Source organism: Globicephala melas, chromosome 11 (genome assembly GCF_963455315.2).
Source record: "Globicephala melas chromosome 11, mGloMel1.2, whole genome shotgun sequence".
Classification (NCBI taxonomy): Eukaryota; Metazoa; Chordata; class Mammalia; order Artiodactyla; family Delphinidae; genus Globicephala; species Globicephala melas.
Window position 1 is genome coordinate 59,471,035 of NC_083324.2, and position 21,380 is coordinate 59,492,414.

General features: G+C 37.5%; 2 protein-coding genes across 5 annotated transcripts in view; both read right to left on the reverse strand.

Annotated features, from left to right (window-relative positions):
* Positions 1 to 472: 472 nt before the first annotated feature.
* On the reverse strand, positions 473 to 9,125 carry KIAA1586 (KIAA1586 ortholog). Its single transcript, XM_030841018.2, is given in 7 exon segments — positions 473 to 1,671; positions 1,673 to 2,018; positions 2,021 to 2,501; positions 2,503 to 3,570; positions 4,898 to 4,978; positions 8,372 to 8,455; positions 8,983 to 9,125. Coding segments are annotated over 7 exon segments (2,559 nt in total). The 5' UTR covers positions 9,004 to 9,125; the 3' UTR covers positions 473 to 1,193.
* Positions 9,126 to 15,600: 6,475 nt separating this feature from the next.
* The window catches only part of BEND6 (BEN domain containing 6), a 52,115-nt gene continuing 46,335 nt past the window's right edge, over positions 15,601 to 21,380 (reverse strand). For 3 of the 4 annotated variants that reach the window (XM_030841003.2, XM_060307932.1, XM_060307933.1), the window contains one exon: positions 15,602 to 16,843. The gene's annotated coding sequence lies outside the window, so the exon portion shown is untranslated. Of the gene's footprint in view, positions 16,844 to 21,380 lie in introns of all 4 variants that reach the window. The other variant, XM_060307931.1, reaches the window with a different exon arrangement.

Here is a 21,380-nt window from a genome sequence, read left to right on the forward strand (position 1 = left end):
ACAATTTCTATAACTGAAATAATGAACTTTACTCTCCATCTATCTAAAACTAATTCTTTTTCATGCAAGAATCCAAGCTGTTTTATATCTGGCCAAACTTAACAAACTCAATCCTTTTAAAAGTTGTTCAAAAAAATTCTGTTGGACATTTCATTGTGATTTCAGGCGACTAAATTTCAATTCTTTTTTGACTTTTGAAAGGTAACTTCATTCACCCATTCATTATGCATTTGCTGGAACTGTCTCAATATTGTTACTTTACTGTCTTATTTTTTGTTAAATTATAGCTTGTTTTTCTCTGCCACAACAAACTGCAATCGTCATTCACTGTGAAATCTGCAACATACCTTCTTCCAGTCTTTGTTTACTGTCCCAGTTGTAGGACTAGCTTCTGCAGTTCTACTTGCTGCTTTTTCAGTATGCCTTCATTTTAAAATTTAAAGTTCGTTCATATTCATGTCTAAACTAGAAAAATAGTAAGTAAAACAAGTATATCAATTATCAACTATGATTTACAGAAGTAATCACTGTAATTCCTGTTGTCAGCATAAAATATTCAGATAAATACACTATGTTACATTGATTCATAGTAAAAAATAATTTACATTGAATCCAACACCAACTCAATCAGTGATGTTTATATATAATACCAGACATAGCACATGGAGTCTGACAAGCACATTCCAACAATCACACCTTAAGCAAGATAACAAAATTAAATGTATTTTTAAAAAAAACAAATAAGTTGAGTTCAACAAAAATATTTCACACTGCTTTAGTTTTTATGTTTAATTAAAATTAATTTAAAAATCTACTTTCTTAGTCCTACTGAACTCATTTCAAATGCTTAATAGCCACATGGTCCTAGTGGTTACCATATTAGATAGTGCAGATCTGGAAATGAGAAAGACAAAAGTCACAAGGCTTGCAGTTTTTATTCCATTTCTCTTTTATTTGATATAACTTCCAGGGCTCAGAAGTTATTTGGGTTATATTACTCTTTCGTATCCTCACAAAAAAATAAAACAAAGCAAAAATGGAATTGTTGGATGTTCTGTATAGGATTCCCTGAAATATGTATTTGGCTCACTCTAGCAGACATGGACCAACCTCTAAAAACCCATTGCTCCTAAAAACAATCAACTTTATCTCTTTGGAGAATGCCTTTTAAACAGCAACGTGCTGAATAATGTTTAACAACTGGCTTTTGAAATAAAAATGTATGCATTTAAAAGATGTGCAGCATACAATTTACAAATGATAAAATCATATACAATACTCTTTTCTCTTTGGCCGCACCACACGGCTTGCAGGACCTTAGTTCCTTGACCAGGCATTGAACCCAGGCCACGGCAGTGAAAGCGCCAAGACCTAACCAGGGAATTCCCACACAATACTCTTTCTTGTACGTTCCATATAGCCAACTGATTCTCATAGACTTTTGTTGACTTTTGTCAAACTCTTGTATCTGTAGCTAATCTGTGATTGCAATTTGACCAGGATTTTACAAAGGGAGTTGCATCCCAATCAGCTAACTCTTTTCCCAACAAACTTATAGTCATTAAATCTGATATATGACCTACTGTTAAACTATTTCTCACCCTTGTACAAATTATGTTCATTAAACTGAAACCTCTTTCAGCTTCAGCACTATTGACTGCAATGGTGCTATCTTTTAGCTTTTTGTACGGTTGTAGGAATTGAAACATTGTTTGACTTTACATTATTATTTACAAATTCCCGAAAATCATTCAAATCAACTTCGAATTTTAAAATTTCACACAAATGAAATAATTTTTTTTCACCAGTTATCCATGGTGAAGTTATTTCTTCATAAGGCCATGTAGAAGGTTCTAGCAAATCAAAATAATTAAAAATACTTTCATCATGGTTCCTGTCAGATAAAAGACGTAAGTTCATGTGTTGAATTATATTTTCTAGTAACATGTTCCTAGGAAGGGCATTAAATTTATTATTTTTATTAAATGGAATATCTTTAAACTTATCTGACTTAAACCTTCAATTTGAGATTCATGCTTTCCAGCACCAATTTTTAAATTTTCCAAGGCTTTTATGGTACGTTTGATCAATTTTTGTGCTTTCTGAATGTTAGCTGAGCTTGACTGTAATGCAGTTGAAAGTAGTGAAAATTCTTCAAGAATGTCAATCATTAAAGCAAGGTCTTGCAAGAAATTAATGTTAGCTAATCTCTTTGCCAAACCAGAATGAAAATGAGAAAAATGCATATATAATACAGGATATGCACGCCATACAGCAGTAGCAGCTTGTAAACTACATGCCGCCCATTTTGGTCCCATTATCCGGCCAATTTTAACAATTTCAGTTTCAAGATCTTTAGCTACATTTTCTAAAAGCTTGTTTAGATTTTTATTAGATTGATGATAATTAGAATAAATTTCATGGAGAAATATTTTTAAATGATTCACCTGTTTTATTTCAGATATTGAATCATCAAGGGACAACTGCAATCGATGGTTTAAAACAGTTCCAAATAATGATTTCAGGAAAATTTTCTAACAACTTTGTAGCTACTCCAGACTTTCTTCCCAGCACTGTATTAGCACCATCAGAACAAAATGCAATTAAATCTGCTTTCAAATATTCATTAGTGAAACCACAATCATTTAAAGTACTCAATAATGTATTGAAAATACACTCTGCTGTGGTTGACACCAATTCTTTCAAAGCAACAAATAACATAACGGGTGCAGGAACCGATTGAACTGTGCACTGGAGATAAATCACGAAGGTCCTTTTCTTTGAAACTGTGGATGCCTCATCAATTACAATACAGATTTTGGCATTTTCTTCTATAATATTCTTAAATATCGTCATCTTCATTTCTTTTGCAATATGCTTTGCTATTCTTGTTGCACCGTATCGTGTATTTAAACAACTGACCTCTCCATTTTTTTCTTGTAATTCCATTGCCCCTTCAATATCAGATAAAGGTCTATTATGTTTTATTAAACTATAAACAGTATTGAAAACTTTCACAGTAGCATCAATATTTTTATTACTTTGTTTATGCACTAAATTAGAAACTGAGTCATTAATTGACTCCTTTAACAAATCCTGAATTTTACCATGGGCTTTAGAAACATCATGTTCCCTAATTTTTTTTCGCAGGGAAGCTTGTCTAGTAGTTTTATTACTGCCATTAGGGGTTACTAAATATGCAATCCACTCCTTGGACACATGGACATGCTTTACTGCTTTCAATCCCAAATGCTGAACTGTTGAGCAATCCTTACATCCTAATTTACCTTCTTTTATTTCAAGCCATTTGTACTGTTCTGTAAACATAAATGCTTGTTTTTCATTCCAACAATCTGAAAGCACAAGATTATCCATTTCTTCCTTTGATGAACATGATGGCTTTTCTTCAATGATTGGTTGTTCAACATATTTGAAATTTGATTCCTTAGACTTAGACAATCCACAATAGTTTTTGTTCCTATTGTTACTTTCTGTGCCTGTTTTCACTTTCTTCGCATTTAAAAAATGCAATAAATCACCCTGTCGTTTTGGTATTTTAGGGAACAAAATCTGAAAAATAATTTTACATATGTAAGTAAAAGTCACGATAACACTTTTAGGGTTAATGTAAAAACTTCTGTTAATGATTTCTTTATATAATTTTAGAAATTAATTTTAAACTAGAATACTTACCTTGATTTTCAGTTTATACCTATAATTTCAATATGACTTGCTATTTCTTGAAAAATGCACTATCAGTTTTTTAAATTCTATAGCCAATAATAAGGTCACAAAATCTGACTGAACTTTTGATGATCACCCAATTCAACAGAAAAGTTGCTCATATGATTTACAAGTATAGTTCTAGTGTGAAGAGTGGTTGATACTTTCATTTACATTATTAAGAAAAATGTAAAAAAAGATGTATATCAGAACTCCACTCATTCATCAATGATAACATCAACATCTTTGTTGAATCAATGAAGAGTTTTCAAATACTGCAAGATTTCCTCAATGTTTTGTATAGCATAGAGCCTAGTAGTTAGAGACATGTTTTTAGGCTTAATCTGCATTAACATTTCATCCATCACTTCCTTCAGTTTAGACAATCAACAAATAATAAATCACGCCCTGCTCTGTACAATCGTTTGCCAATTACCTTGCTGTAAACACTTCCATCTTCCTTCAGGAGCACATTGTTATACCATATTCCTACCACACAGTACAACAGATGTAAATAACCTCAAGTGTGTAGATATTAGGGTATGAAGAGTTTTGAGCATCTATTACCTTAAACATGATAATCTATTTACCTTTAAGTTTTTATATACTTCAATTTTTAAATTGATGTATAGTTGATTTACAACGTTATGTTAGTTTCTGGTGTACAGCAAAGTGATTCAGTTATATATATTCTTTTTCACATTCTTTTCCATTATAGGTTATTACAAAATACAGTAGGACCTTGCTGTTTATCCACTTCATATACAGTAGTTTGTATCTGCAAATTCCTAACTCCTAATTCATCCCTCCCCTATCTTTCCCCTTCGGTGACCATAAATTTGTTTTCTATATCTGTGAGTCTGTTTCTGTTTTGTAAATAAGTCCATTTGTATCATATTTTAGATTCCATATGTAAGTGGTATCATATGGTGTTTGTCTTTCTCCTCCTGACTTACTTCACTTAGTATGATAATCTCTAGGTCTATCCATGTTGCTGCAAATGGCATTATTTCATTCTTTCTTATGGCTGAGTTATACTTGAATTTTTAATAATGGCTATGTTTAACAATCAGCTCAAATTTAACAAACAATTCTTGCAAGCCAGTTCAAGCCACCTCCAGCACATACTGCACTTAATGACACAACGGAAGAAACACAAATATAATATACTTACATCACTATGATAGGTGCTACGCTCTTTATCATCACCACAGATCAGATCAATGTATTCAAGAACAGGTCTTGATGGTCCCTCCTAAAAAGGAAGTCAATGGTCCCTCCTAAAAAGGAAGTCAGCAAATTTACAAGTCATTAACAATCATTCAAACCAAATGTGCCTTTACAATCACTAGGGGTTTTTTGGTTGGAATTAGCAAGAATTCCTGTGAAGAGGTGGCCTCACCCGTGGTGCAAAATAATCAGAAACAGAACCAGCAGAGGTAAAGATTCAGAGAAGACCAATATGCAATGACGACAAAACCCAAAAAGAGCCTAAACCTATATAGAGGAAAAAAGCCATGTACTCCTTTGGAAACGGGAAATAGACCAGGGATAATGTTAAAAAGACACAGATATCACGGTACAGTATTTTTTAACTGGGATGGTTATCAATAATCTTTTACATATCTAAGCTCAAAAGCATGGAGTTCTTTGATATCTCTGCTTCATCCTCCATACCCTTACGCAACCAAATATCAAATCTCTTCAATCTTTTCTTTACACACATACTACCTTCAACATAGACCAGGCCTTAAATACCCGAGTTGAAAACCTAGATTTTATTTTACAGGCAAAGGAATCAACTAGTAGTGTTCAGACGGGAACCACATTAAAGCTGTGCTTCAAGAAGATTAGGAGACAGGACTTCCCTAAGACTCCATGCTCCCAATGTAGGGGGCCCAGGTTCAATCCCTAGTCAGGGAACTAGATCCCACATGCCATAACTAAAGATCCCATGTGCCTCAACTAAAGATCCTGTGTGCCACAACAAAAAAAAGATCCCGCAGGCCACAACGAAGATCCCACATGCTGCAAAGAAGATCCCGCATGACACAACTAAGACCCAGCACAGCCAAATAAACAAATATTTTAAAAAATAAAAAATAAACTTGAACTGCTAATTATTTTTAAAAAAAAAGAAGAAGAAGAAGATTAAGAGCGTATGAAATGTGGGATGATCAGTTAAGAAGAAAACCAATGCAGACAAATGGTAATTTAATACTAAAGTAGAGTGAGGGCAAGGAGAATAATGAGCAAGTGCCCTCTTCTGCATGTACACTGCACTTCAGGAAAATTTACACCAAAGATAAGAGCTCTTTCTGTACTCCCCAATTTTCATCATTCCTTTCTTTCAGCATATTGTGTTTAGTTTGGGGCTTATGTATATGGCAGCATACAAAGAGGATGCTGTGCCATAATGCAGACTGAGGCTGGAAAATAAGATTTATACGAAAAAACTAAGGAATCCAAACCAGAATACATCAAGTAGTAACATTCTTGATAAAAGATATAAAAAGAACACAAAAATTTTTTTGTATCTGAGAACCCTCAAGCAGAGCATTGTACTCAGTAGCATTTCATCTTTTTTGGATGGTACTATAAGAAACATAGTAATAAACACATCCTGATGGAACCCAGCATAGGATGGGGTGAGAGGAAGTAAATTCTGATCTGAATGTAGTTTAAAGGAGAATTAAATGATCATTTTTATGTGGCACCATTTAAATGCAACAGGAATATTTTTACTAGATTCTTTTCGTACTGCAATTCCACTCAGTGCATATAATTCATTTCTTATTGAGCTGTCAAATCTTCAATCCTCTAATTGTAAACAAGGCTATTTCTAAGAGGTTCTATCAAGCTGGATGTACACTACTCTGGATGCAAAGGTACAAAAAATTCTCTATATTTAAAATAAAATGTAAATTAAGATGTCTAAATCTCACCTTAACACAAGCTAATATTAATATTAACTCAGTCAGAATTTATAACATGATTATGCATTTAATCCTGAGAGTATGACACAAAATTACACCCATTTATTTCTCCAACCTTAATTTTGTAGAATCCTACTGTGTTTCTCAAAATAAGGCACACAAATCATAAACACTTGTGTCACGCCTAGCTAGAGCTGCACAAAACACCATCAAGGTCATCGTATCCTATTCATTGTCTTTATACCACGGTCAGGAAGAACCTAAATTATTTTTCCTAATGACCCTGCAATCCTCTTTCCAAATGTTTTTCAGTACAAAAACAGACATCATGGCTCTTCAATTTCCACACCTACATCACTTACTCCTCACCACATGGGGAGGCAAAGTCAGCATACAATCCTTCTTGGTATCCCCAAATTTATAAAAGTTCAAGTGTCAAGAAAAAAGTACCACATGCACTATTGTGGCGAAGAATGTCAAGGAAATGATCTTGATCTTTTAAAGAATTTCTATATAACCCTACTAGAACATAAAAACAATGTTACCACAACCTTTAGGGAGGGAATTTTGTTTGATTTTAAAACAAGTCATTTGCAAGAGGAAGGAGATATGGGGATATATGTGTATGTATAGCTGATTCACTTTGTTATAAAGCAGAAACTAACACACCATTGTAAAGCAATTATACTCCAATAAAGATGTCAAAAAAAACTGAAAAAAAATATAAAAAAAAACCAAGTCAATTACATGGTTGCCATAAACCTACAGTAACTAAGAAACACACAAAAATTAAACAGGCAAACCTTTAAAAAAGATTATACACCTTTAACAGCAAACCTCAACTAACTACAATATTCAAAAAGAGTCGTTCACAGTAGAAATATTCTCTAGCTAACTAAGATACTACTTTAAGCAGAGCCTTTGTAAAACTTTAACAGTGTGGGGTGGAAATTATCCTCAAATGTATCATAGCACCCCCTTCAGTTTTTGCAACCAATATTTTATAAAGTGTGTTCACAGCTTCATACACCCCTGCACCAACATGAAGATTCCTGGGCCCCACCTCCCATTTCTGATTCCATAGGTCTGGAGTGAGGCCCGGGAATCCACACACTTCTACTTACTAATGCTTGAAAACTACTGTCCGAAGGGAATAAAAACAGAAAAATACAGGATGCTCCTGGTGATACGGGCCCTTCATTGTGAACCTCGCCTGCTGGACTGTGCTGTAACAGGATGAGCTCGGAGCTTAGTGAAGTCTTCAAGCCACCCGCCTTCACGTTATGGAGACACACAGGCTCAGAAGTTGAGTTCCTGCAGCCCTTCTGGTTTTCTACCTCATTCCTCATCACTAGCCGCCCCTTCTCCCTAACCTGTGTGCTATCTTTTAGAAGTTACTCTTGTCTCATTTCAAAACACTCTTAGGAGACCACAACCCTGCATACATGAAAGGCTCTAAGTGCAGGGGGAGAGGCGAGATTCAGGGTACAACACGCACCGCAGGCCACAGGCTTTGTGATGCCTACTGGGGCTGCTCAGACACCTCTTCAGGCAAATTCCCTACTCCTATGCCCTACTCCACAGTGTACAGTCTCTATCAGACATTCACACACGTTTGCTGCATGAAGAACAAACAGGTGAGAGGTAATCACATCACGGCTTATCACGCATAGTCTCTGACTTGGAAAAACCCGAATATCGTCGCTACTTACACTAACAAACTGAATGTCATCTTCATTTTCCTCGGGTGTTGACTCGGACGCCTCAGGCCCAGCTGGAGGGACACATTCTATTATCTATAAAATAAGCCAAAACACGGTTATCTAGACAACCCCGCACTTACAGAAGATTTTTCCTAAGGGAACGAAGAACGAAAGCTCTCGCGGAGACCTAACGGAGCCCCAGCCTCCGCGAGCCCGAGCTCGCGTCCGTGGACCGCAGGGGCCCCTCCGCGTCCCTTCTCTCCGAGGAGCAGGGAGCACGCTTCCCCCAAGAGGCAGTCGGCCTCGGAATCCACGCCGCGCCCGCGCCGAGCAGCGGTCCCCGAGCCGGGCGGCCACTGTTGCTGCGGGGCCCTCTCCCCCAGGCCCACTAGGTCCCCAGGCCCCAGACTCTAGGCCCCAAACTCTAGGCCTCCAGACCCCCAGGCCCCTAGTCCGCCAGGCCCCAGATCCCAAGTCCCCCAGGCCCAGGCCCCCAGACCCCCTGGCCTCCTAGGCCCCAGACCCCCTAAGCTCCCCAGGCCCCCTAAGCCCCCCAGACCCCAGGTACAGCCCAGCACCCCCCGGACTCTGCACAAGGCCGGGCCCAGCCCGCTACTCACCTCCGACCCTGGGTCTTCCATCTCCCCGCCGCCGCCTCCGCCACCGGCGGTAGAAAGGGCTGCAAACCGCTTCCCCTGAGCAGCGGCCCAGTAAGCCCGTGAGGCCTGGCCTCCCTCCCAGAGTTCCGGACACCCTCGCCCGCCGCGCGGGCCGCTGGGAAATGTAGTTCCGGCCGCGCCGAGACCGCTCCGCGCGCGGAGGGGCGCGGGAAGACTGAGCTACTGCGCATGCGCTCCTCGAGAAGCTTCTGCTGCTCAAGTGGAGTCATTAGGTGACCTTTCTCTCCCAACTTCTCTGTTTTCTGTTTTAGAACAAAATTGTGGCTTATATAATAGATCAATGGTGTTAAAATGCTTACTAGTGAAATCGTGACCAACCGTTTTCTTTAAAAAACACACGAACGATTGTGAACAGATAAAATGTGTGAAAACAGGTATTATCTGAGGACATGTAAAGCTTTTTCTCCTTTCCCCATCAGCCTAAGATCACCTGTAGTCCGACGAACCTGTATTCCCACAGAATCACCTTTATGATTCTGACCCTGGCCTGCAGTGAGCGAGGCCATACAGCGGAATAACCTCAGGAGACAAAGGAATGGAGTTATGAGATTTTAAGGAAGGGTTTAGGTAGGTGAAATGTCAGTGAAACTGTTCTGATAGGGTCAAAAGCAATTATAGGGCCGCGTGTAAAGAGTTCAACATTAGGTCTGGACTGCAAAGGTCTTGGTAACTTGGGAACTACAAATTAAGGTAGATATTAAATGATGTATCCAGGAACCCCTGTGCCAGGTGTGAGATATGAGGCTGGTTCTCTATATCAAAGAGACCAGCCAAGAGAGGGGCATTTCGTTCTTACTGATACATTTTCAAAGAACAAAGTGTCTCATAGTCTGATTTTAGAGTACAAAGTTTCTCATTGAGCAAATAAGAAACCAGTAGTTATCAAAGTCACTTTGACTTTGTGCCGTATTTCTTTGGTAGAGATATTGTCCCTTGTTACTGTTTAAGCTGACTTTAATGTGTGTGTGATATTTAAGCCCAGCAGACATTTAATTTCTCGTCGGAGGTCCGTTTTTGCCAGTCTAAATGAGCACATGACATTATGTTCATAGGTGGTATTAGATACGACTGTTATAGTTTTTGCATTTTCACAAAGTGCACTTGTTCCAACTAAATTTGGGGCTTGTAAAAGAAAGTTGCGAACAGGAGGGACCTACCATGATGATCTCCCCAAAAGCCACAGGTAAGTTAACCATTTCTAAATCCCTTAAATGTCTAGGAGAGGGTTGCATTTAAAAGATTTTCCTAGGGGCTTCCCTCTGGGCGCAGTGGTTGAGAGTCCGTCTGCCGATGCAGGGGACACGGGTTCGTGCCCCGGTCCGGGAAGATCCCACATGCCGCGGAGCAGCTGGGCCCGTGAGCCATGGCCGCTGAGCCTGCGCGTCCGGAGCCTGTTCTCCACAACGGGAGAGGCCACACAGTGAGAGGCCCGCGTACCGCAAAAAAAAAAAAAAACAATTTTCCTAGTCTGCTGGTAAAAGTTCAATAGAAACGCACTGTCATAGGTTGCCGTTGGGAGTTTTCCAGTTAAGCTCTTGGTAAACAGCAGCACGTATGTGGCTAGAGCCCAAATGTGCTCATGCCCTTCATTTCGGTAATTGTTGAGGGGATGGTCTTTTCCATTTAAGATATTCTAATAGGTATGTAGTGATATTGCATTATGATTTTTTTTTTTTTTTTTTTTTTTGCGGTACGCGGGCCTCTCACTGTTGTGGCCTCTCCCGTTGCGGAGCACAGGCTCCAGACGCGCAGGCTCAGCGGCCATGGCTCACGGGCCCAGCTGCTCCGCGGCATGTGGGATCTTCCCGGACCGGGGCACGAACCCGCGTCCCCTGCATCGGCAGGCAGACTCTCAACCACTGCGCCACCAGGGAAGCCCTGCATTGTGATATTTTTAAAAAATATGTATTTATTTATTTGGTTGCACCAGGTCTTAGTTGCGGCAGGTGGGTTCCTTAGTTGCAGCTTCAGGGCTCCTTAATTGTGGCATGCATGTGGCATCTAGTTCCCTGACCAGGGATCGAACCCAGGCCCCCTGCATTCGGAGCAGGGAGTCTCTTATTCACTGCACCACCAGGGAAGTCCCCTGCATTGTAATCTTAATTTGCATTAACCTAATGACTAATAACGTAATAATGTTGAGCATCTTTTTATGTGTTCCTTTGCCATCGGTATGTCTTCACTGGTAGTGTCTGTTAAGACCTTCTGTCTGTTATTTAAATGAGTTATTTATTTTCTTATCGAATTTTGAAAATTGTTTATTTATTCTGGGTACAAGTCCTTAACAGATATGTGATTTGCAAATATTTTCTCCCAGTCTATGGCTTTTCTTTCCATTTTCTTAAAATTGTCTTTCAAAGGGAAGTTCTTACATTTGATGAAGTCTAATTTATCAATTTTTTTTTTTTTGGTGGTGGTGTATCTAAGCAAGATTACAAATATTCTTCTTTGTTTTCTTCTGAAAGTTTTAAAATTAGGTTTTAATTTTAGGTCTATGGTCCATTTAGAATTCATTTTTGTATATGATGTGAGGTATGCATATGTATATACCATTGTTCCAGGACCAGCTGCTGAAAAGAATAGTTTTCATTTGAATTGCCTTTGCACCTTTGTCAAATACCAGTTGTCCATATTCGTGTAGGTCTGTTTCTGAACTTTCAGTTATATTCTACTGATGAATTTATCTATCTTGACACCAGTACCACACCATCTTGATTACTGTAGTTTTGCAATAAGTCTTGAAATCAAATAGTGTTAGTCTTTCAGCTTTATCTTCTTGTTTATCTAATTGTTGTAGGTGTTTAACTTATCTCAACAACATTTTGTAGTTTTCACTGTCAGATGTTATCTTGTATCTTGTATTTTATATCTTGTTATCTTATATATCTCGTCAGATTAATTGCTAAGTATTTCATATTTTTTGATGGTATTGTAATTGGTATGATTTCTCAAATTTCAATTTCTGATTGTTCATTATTATTACAGAAATAAAATAGATTTTTCTCTAGCTTTATTGAAATATAATTGACAAATAAAAATTGTATACATTTAGGTGTGCCACATGCTGTTTCGATATTATTACACATTGTGAAAAGATTACCACAATCAAACTAATTAAGATATCTGTCAACTCACAGAGTTACCATTTTGGGTGTGTGCATGGTGAGAACACTTAAGATCTACTCTCTTAGCAAATTTCAAGTATACAATACATTATTGTTAACTATAGTCACCATGCTATCTGTTAGGTCTCCAGAACTTACTCATCGTATAACTGGAAGTTTGTACCCTTGGACCAACATCTCCTCATTTCCCCCACCCCCACAGCCCATGGTAGCCACCATTCTGCTCTCTGTTTCAACGAGTTCATCTTTTTTAGATTCCACACATGAGATCATGTGGTATTTATCCTTATGTGTTTGGCTTATTTCACTTAGCATAATGTCCTCCACGTTCATCCACATTGCTGTAAATGGCAGGATTTCCTTCTTTTCTAAGGTGGAAGAGTATTCCACTGTGTATGTGTACCATATTGTCTTTATCCAGTCATCTGTCAACAGACATTTAGGTTGTTTCCATGTCTTGGTTATCATAATAATGGTGCAATGAACACTGGAGTGCATATATCTCTTTGAGATACAGATTTTATTTCCTTCGCATATATACCCAGAAGATATATGCTAGATCGTATGGTAGTTCTATTTTTAATTTTTTGAGGAATCGCCATACTATTTTCCACAGTGACTGTATCAATTCACATTCCCACCAAAAGTGCACAAGGGTTCCCTTTTCTCCGCATACTTGCCAGCCCCTATTATTTCTTATCTTTTTTATAATAGCAATCTTAACAGGGGTAAGGTGATATTTCACTGTGGTTTTGCTTTGCATTTCCCTGATGATTAATGACATTAAGCACCTTTTCATATAACTGTTGGCCATTTGTATGTTTTCTTTGGAAAAATAAGGTCAGGTCCTTTGCTCATTTTTAGATTATTTGGTTTTGTGCTATTGAGTTGTATGAGTTCCTTATATATTTGTATGTTAATCTCTCTTTAAAGAGATTTGGTTTATGGTTTACAAATATTTTCTTCCCTTCTGTAGGTTGCCTTTTTGTTTTGTTGATAGTTTCCTTTGCTGTGGCAGAAACTTTTTAGTGTGATGCAGTTCACTTGTTTATTTTTGCTTTTGTTGTCTGTGCTTTTGGTGTCATATCCAAAAATATCATTGCCAAGACCAATGTCAATGAGCTTTTCCCCTACATTTTCTTCTATTAGTTTTTCAGTTTCAGGATTTACATTTAAGTCTTTAATTTAGTTTCAGTTAATTTTTGTGTATACAGTAAGATAAGGGTCCAATTTTATTTTTTGCATGTGAATATCCTGTTTTCCCAACACCATATATTGAAGAGACTATTCTTTCCCCATTGTGTGTTCTTGATGCCTATGTCAAAGATTAGTTGTTGATATATGGGTGGTTTTATTTCTAGGCTTTCAATACTGTTCTGTTGGTCTATCTGTTTTTATGCCGGTACTACATTGTTTTGATTACTATAGCTTTGTAATATAACTTTAAATCAGGAATTGTGATGTCTTCAGCTTTTGTTCCTCTTTCTCAAGATTTCTTTGGCTATTCAGTGGCTTTTGTGGTTCCATAGGAATTTTAGGATTGTTTGTTCTATTTCATGAAAATGCCATTGGGATTTTGATAGAGATTATAATTGAATCTGTAGATCATTTAAGGACATTTTAACAATATTATTCTTACAATCTATGAACAGACCAGTGGGGGTGTCCTATTTGTGGGGGTCTGCATGTGAGGTGTCCCAGGGGGCTGGTGGGCAGGCCTCCTGGTGGAGTCTGTCAGTCAGTAGGATCCTCAGCCCTTTGTTGAGTCTGGGTCCTGGTTTCTGTAATTCCCATCTCTCTTCCCTGCACCCAGCCTCTCCCCTATCTAGCCATGTCAAATACCTTGGGATTCTGGGTAGGCAAGAAAGAAGTGGACCTCTTAGGCAGCGTTCAGCATGGCTTGGGTGGACCAGCTCATTCACTACCTCTCACTCCCATGGGAGAAATTATGGTCCAAGGGGGTTTCTCTTGGTACTAAGCTGTGCCACCTTGGGGGAGTGGTGATGTGGGTAAAGTGAAACTGTTCTTACCATCTTCAGTCCATCTATTCTTGGATTTTTTTGTTCAGTGGTGTGCTAGAACCTCTCTGCTGGACCCCTGGACTCCCACAAAGATAGTCTCATCCATGGATGAAGATGATGGTAGAAAACTCCTATTCTGCCATCTTGCTGACCCGACAACTGAAATACAATGATTTCTGTAAATTGATCTTGTATCTTGCAACTTTGCTGAATTCATTTTTTAGTTCTTTTTTTTTTTTTTACACTTTTTTTACTCTTTAGTTCTAGTACCTTTTTGGAGATTCCCTTAGATCATCTGCATAGATAAACTTGTTGTCTATGAATAAAGACAGTTTTTCTGCTTCTTTTGCAATCTGAATACTTTTTATTTATTTATTTTTAAAGACTTTGCACATTCCACTGACTCTTTTTTTTGGTTGCACCAAGTCTTAGTTGTGGCAGGCAGGCTCCTTAGTTGTGGCTCGCAGGCTCCTTCGTTGTGGCTCGTGGGCTCCTTAATTGTGGCTCATGGGCTCCTTAGTTGTGGCATGCATGTGGGATCTAGTTCCCTGACCAGGGATCAAACCCAGGCCCCCTGCATTTGGAGTGTGAAGTCATCCACTGCACCACCAAGCAAGTCCCCTGAATACCTTTTATTTCTTTCCTTGGTTTATTGAACTAGTTAGAAGCTCCAAAATAATCTTGACTATATGTGGTGAGAATGAACATTCTTGACTTGTTTCTGACTTTAAAGGGAAAGTATTCAGTCTTCCATCATGAAGTATAATGTTAGCTGTAGGTTTTAACTGCTTTGTTAATTTTCAGATTTGGGACTTCCTGAGACACGTTGACTTTTTGACCCTGTATTTGACTATAACCAGGGAACAGGAGCACTGATATTTGTTATTGACCCCCAGGATGATTAGCCCTGCCCAGGCTCCACCTCACAATGACCAGAGCCCACAGAATGAACATGGACATACACTTCCAGTGGATGGTCTATCAGGTGACCACAAAATTGAAACCCAGAGAGCAGACAATGACGTTGCAGACACTGAATTAAAAAAAATTCACCTCAGCTCTTATTTGACAAGCATATATGATCGTTCAATATATGAAGCTTTTTATTTTTATATTTTTAGGTTTTTTTAATCTTTTTAATAAGTCTACAAATAATAAATGCTGGAGAGGGTGTGGAGAAAAGGGAACCCTGCTACACTGTTGGTGGGGATGTAAATGGGTGCAGCCATTATGGAGAACAGTATGGAGGTTCCTTAAAAAACTAAAAATACAGTTGCCGTAGGATCCAGCAATTCCACTCCTGGGCATATACCCAGACAAAACTCTAATTCGAAAAGATACAGGCACCCCTGTATTATGTAAAGAAGCCATCAGCCTAGAAAATGATTTTCTCCCTGGATTTTATACATTAATAAGAAAAAAGCAAATACTTTTTATGTTTTCAATGGGATTTATTTATATTTAAGTAAAAGTAGCAAATGTTAACATAAGTTATTTCCTTAAGAATATTTATTTTGTACAACCACATTGTTATCAAGCAACATTTATGGAATGTTCCTGGGTCCACAGTGCTGGACTTTTTAACCATCATAATCATCCTCCTTTCCAAGTTTGAACATGGCCTTGTACACTGAAGAAGCATGGCTTGACATTGTACAGTTGTCACGTGTGACAACCTGATATCAAACGAGAGGCCTGTTGATAAAGAATGTTTTATCTTTTATTCATTTACAAAATGGTATTTGTATATATGTGTGATTACTAAACCCATATGATTTTGTTTTCAATTATTTTCTCTTCTGATACTATGAAAACAAATCAGTTAAAACTAAGCAATGTAGCAGTGTGATGTTTTGTATTACACATGCATATTTAATATACTTTGGGCAATAAAAAGAAGCATGTAAACAAACAAACATGAAAAAAGATTTTTTAAAAAGTTGATGCATTGTTTTAGCAATCACGAAAACTTGGGTTTATTTCTTTTTCAGGAGCACAGTGGAATAGTTTAATATTCAAATAAAAAGGTCTTGCTGTTCTAATTTTTTCAGATTCTTATTTTATACAATTTTATGTAACAGAATAATCCTGTAATCTTATTGCCAAAACTCTGTTACTTCATTAGATATGATTATCAGATTTTAGGCTGATTTTGCTGCTGTCATGTTTGTGAACATTGATTATTTCACTGTTTACTTTTCCAAACATGTGCTTATACTAAAGATCCAAAAGCTAAAATGGAGAGTCATTGGTAATAATAAACGTACAGGGATTGATTAGGACAATGATGAATCTTTGGGGTTAAAGTTTTTGTTGCTAGGGTAAGAGCTCTGATTGTCCTGTTAGTTTAGCTGTACAAAGGACCACTTTGGGGTGGGAAAGTGCATATTTCCAAGAAACCATATTGCATGCTCATGGGCCTGCTAGAAATTCTCTGGTTTGATGCCTCACTGGTACTGAGGGTGAAATCTACATGCAGCTTCTTCACAAGCTTGTGCTCCATTAGGGCGGCCCAACAATGTCGCAGGTTTCTCCCAGCCTGTCACTCACTGCACCTGTCCCTGTGCTCACTGCCAGGGAGGCTGCAGAGTCTCCAGCAAAATCCAATGTTAGATTTACTACTGAAGGTTCTTTTGTTTCAGGTAACTATAATACCTATAAAAAGCAAGTAAAAAAAAAAAACAGAGCAAATTTATGTTAGAGTTCTTATAGTATTTTTAACAGTTTTTAGGTTACAATAATATGTTATAATAACAGTATGAGTTATTTATCTTTGTGTCAACTACACATTTTTGCTTAAAAATACAAAATTGTTAATAAGAACAATTATTGTTGAGGTGACTTAGGAATTATTTTATGATCTATTCAGAAGAATTCCAGCATAGATAACAACTAAAATATTTAACATATATTTTTATCTCACAAGACTTTTAAAAAACTCAAACACACAAAGGAAAATTAATGATCCCCACGTACGCATCTTAAAATATTATCAACAATTCTGTTTGTCACTCTTTGGTAACACTTATTGATTGTTTAAGTATCAGGAAATTTCCCAAATCTGCCTTGCCTCTGTCATATATATATCTTCTTTATCCATTCATCTATCAATGAACACTTGGGGTGCTTCCATATATTGGCTATTATAAATAATGCTGCAATTAACATAAGGGGTGCATATATCCTTTCAAAATAGTGTTTTTGTTTTCTTTGGAAAAATATCCAGAAGTTGAATTGCTGGATTTTATGGTAGTTCTATTTTTAATTATTTCAGGACTCTCCTTACTGTTTTGCATAGTGGTTGCACCAATTTACATTCCTACTGACAGTGTATGATGGTTCCCTTTTCTCCACAATTTGTTATTTGTTGTCTTTTTGACAACAGCTATTCTGGTAGGTGTGAGGTTATCACTCATTGTGGTTTTGATTTGAGTTTCCCTGATGATTAGTGATGTTGAGCATCTTTTCATGTGCCTGTTGGCCATCTGTATGTCTTCTTTGGAAAAATGTGTGTTCAGGTCCTCTACCCATTTTTTTTAAACATCTTTATTGGAGTATAATTGCTTTACAATGGTGTGTTAGTTTCTGCTTTATAACAAAGCGAATCAGCTATCCATATACATATATCCCCATATCTCCTCCCTCTTGCATCTCCCTCCCATCCTCCCTATCCCACCCCTCTAGGTGGTCACAAAGCACCGAGCTGATCTTCCTGTGCTATGTGGCTGCTTCCCACTAGCTACCTGTTTTACATTTGGTAGTGTGTATATGTCCATGCCACTCTCTCACTTCGTCCCAGCTTCCCCTTCCCCTTCCCGTGTCCTCAGGTCCATTCTCTACATCTGCATCTTTATTCCTGTCCTGCCCCTAGGTTCATCAGAACCTTTTTTTTTTTTAGGTTCCATATATATGTGTTAGCATATGGTATTTGTTTTCCTCTTTCTGACTTACTTCACTCTGTATGACAGACTCTGGGTCCATCCACCTCACTACAAATAACTCAATTTCATTTCTTTTTATGGCTGAGTAATATTCTGTTGTATATATGTGCCACATCTTTATCCATTCATCTGTCGATGGACACTTAGGTTGCTTCCATGTTCTGGCTATTGTAAGTAGAGCTGCAATGAACATTGCGGTACATGACTCTTTTGAATTATGGTTTTCTCAGGGTATATGCCCAGTAGTGAGATTGCTGGGTCCTATGGTAGTTCTAATTTTAGTTTTTTAAGGAACCTCCATACTGTTCTCCATAGTGGCTGTATCAATTTACATTCCCACCAACAGTGCAAGAGGGTTTCCTTTTCCCCACACCCTCTCTAGCATTTATTGTTTGTAGATTTTTTGATGATGGCCATTCTGACTGGTGTGAGGTGATACCTCATTATAGTTTTGATTTGCATTTCTCTAATGATTAGTGATGTTGAGCATTCTTTCATGTGTTTGTTGGCAATCTGTATGTCTTCTTTGGAGAAATGTCTGTTTAGGTCTTCTGCCCATTTTTGGATTGGGTTGTTTGTTTCTTTGATATTGAGCTGCATGAGCTGCTTATAAATTTTAGAGATTAATCCTTTGTCAGTTGCTTCATTTGCAAATATATTCTCCCATTCTGAGGGTTGTCTTTTGGTCTTGTTTATGGTTTCCTTTGCTGTGCAAAAGCTTTTAAGTTTCACTAGGTCCCATTTGTTTATTTTTGTTTTTATTTCCATTTCTCTAGGAGGTGGGTCAAAAAGGATCTTGCTATGATGTATGTCATAGAGTGTTCTGCCTATGTTTTCTTCTGTAGAGTTTGATAGTGTCTGGCCTTACATTTAGGTCTTTAATCCATTTTGAGTTTATTTTTGTGTATGGTGTTAGGGAGTGTTCTAATTTCATTGTTTTACATGTAGCTGTCCAGTTTTCCCAGCACCACTTATTGAACAGGCTGTCTTTTCTCCATTGTATATTCTTGCCTCCTTTATCAAAAATAAGGTGACCATATGTGTGTGGGCTTATCTCTGGGCTTGCTATCCTGTTCCATTGATCTATATTTCTGTTTTTGTGCCAGTACCATACTGCCTTGACTATTGTAGCTTTGTAGTATAGTCTGAAGTCCAGGAGCCTGATTCCTCCAGCTCCGTTTTTCTTTCTCAAGATTGCTTTGGCTATTCAGGGTCTTTTGTGTTTCCATACAAATTGTGAAATTTTTTGTTCTGTGAAAAATGCCATTGGTAGTTTCATAGGGATTGCATTGAATCTGTAGGTTGCTTTGGGTAGCATGGTCATTTTCACAGTGTTGACCCTTCCAGTACAGGAACATGGTATATCTCTCCATCTATTTGTATCATCTTTAATTTCTTTCATCAGTGTCTTATAGTTTCCTGCATACAGGTCTTTTGTCTCCTTAGGTAGGTTTATTCCTTGGTATTTTATTCTTTTTGTTGCATTGGTAAATGGGAGTGTTTCCTTGATTTCTCTTTCAGATTTTTCATCATTAGTGTACAGGAATGGAAGAGATTTCTGTGCATTAATTTTGTATCCTGCTACTTTACCAAATTCATTGATTAGCTCTAGTAGTTTTCTGGTAGCATCTTTAGGATTCCCTATGTATAGTATCATGCTCTACCCACTTTTTAATTGGGTTGTGTGTTTTTTTACTGTTTGATTGTATGAGTTCTCTGTATATTTTGGATATTAACTCCTTATTGAGTATGTCATTTACAAATATTCTTCTCCCATTCATTAGGCTGCCTTTTTGTTGATAGTTTCCTTCATTCTTCCTTTTTTTTTCTTTTTCTGTTCTTTTCTTTGCTCTTCTTTTGCCTCTCTTCCCATGTGATTTGCTGACTCTCTTTAGAGTTACATTTGGATTCCTTTCTCTTTTTTGTGTGTGTATGTATTATAGATTTTTGCTTTTAGTTACCATGAGGTTTATATATTGTATATATACATGTGATTATTTTAAGTTGATAGTCTCTGAAGTTCAAACACATTCTAACAACCCTGCATTTTTACTTCCTCCCCAGCATGTGTCATGTTTCTGACATCATATTTACATCTTTTTGTTTTGTGTACCCCTTAACTACTTATTGTGGATATAGATGATTTTGTCCTTTAACTTTCCTACTAGCTTTGTAAGTGGTGGATATACTACCTTTACTGTATGTTTGCCCTTACCAGTGAGATTTTTTCCTTTTGTAATTTTATATTTCTAGTTGTGGTCTTTCTTTTACACTTAGAGAAGTCCCTTTAACATTTCTTGTAAATGTTAGTGCAGTTTAGTGGTGCTAAACTCTTTTAGATTTTGATTGTCTGGGAAGCTCTTTATCTCTCCTTCAAATCTCAATGAAAGCCTTGCTGAGTGGAGTATTCTTGATTCAGGTTTCTCTTTTCATCACTTTGACTATATCATGCCACTCCCTTCTGGCCTGCAAAGTTTCTGCTGAAAAGTTGGCTGACAGTGTTATGGAAGTTCCCTTGTGTACAACTAGTTAGTTTTCCGTAGCTGCTTTTAAGATTCTCTCCTTATCTTTAACTTTTGTCATTTCAGTTATAATGTGTCCTGGTGTGGACCTGTTTGGGGTCATCTTGTTTGGGACTTTCTATGCTACCTGGACATGGAAGTCTGTTTCCTTTCCTAGATTAGGGAAATTTTCAGTTATTATTGCTTCAAAAAAGTTCTCTCCCTCTTTCTCTCTCTCTTCTCCTTCTGGGACCCCAACAATGTGAATGTTAGTATGTTTAATGTTGTCTCAGAAGTCTTTTAAACTGTCCTCATTTTTTTTTATTCCTTTTTTTTTTCTCTTCAGCTTGGGTGATTTCCACCTCTCTGTCTTTCAGTTTGCTGTATCATCTAATCTACTGTTGATTCCTTCTAGTGTATTTTTCATTTAAGTTATTTTATTCTTCAGCTCTGTTTGGTTCTTCTTTATATTTTCTAAGTCTTTGTTAAACTTCTCACTGTGTTCATCCATTCTTCTCCCAAGTTTGTTGAGCATCTTTATGATGATTACCTTGAACTCTTTATCAGGTAGGTATATTGCTTATCTCCACTTCACTTAGTTCTTCTTTGGGTGTTTTATCTTGTTTCTTCCTTTGTCACCTCATTTTGCCTAATTCTCTTTGTTATTTGTATGGTATGTAACCTAATGGTAGGTTGGTTACATTTCATGATCTTGGAGAAGTGGCCCTTTGTAGGAGTCATTCTGTGGGG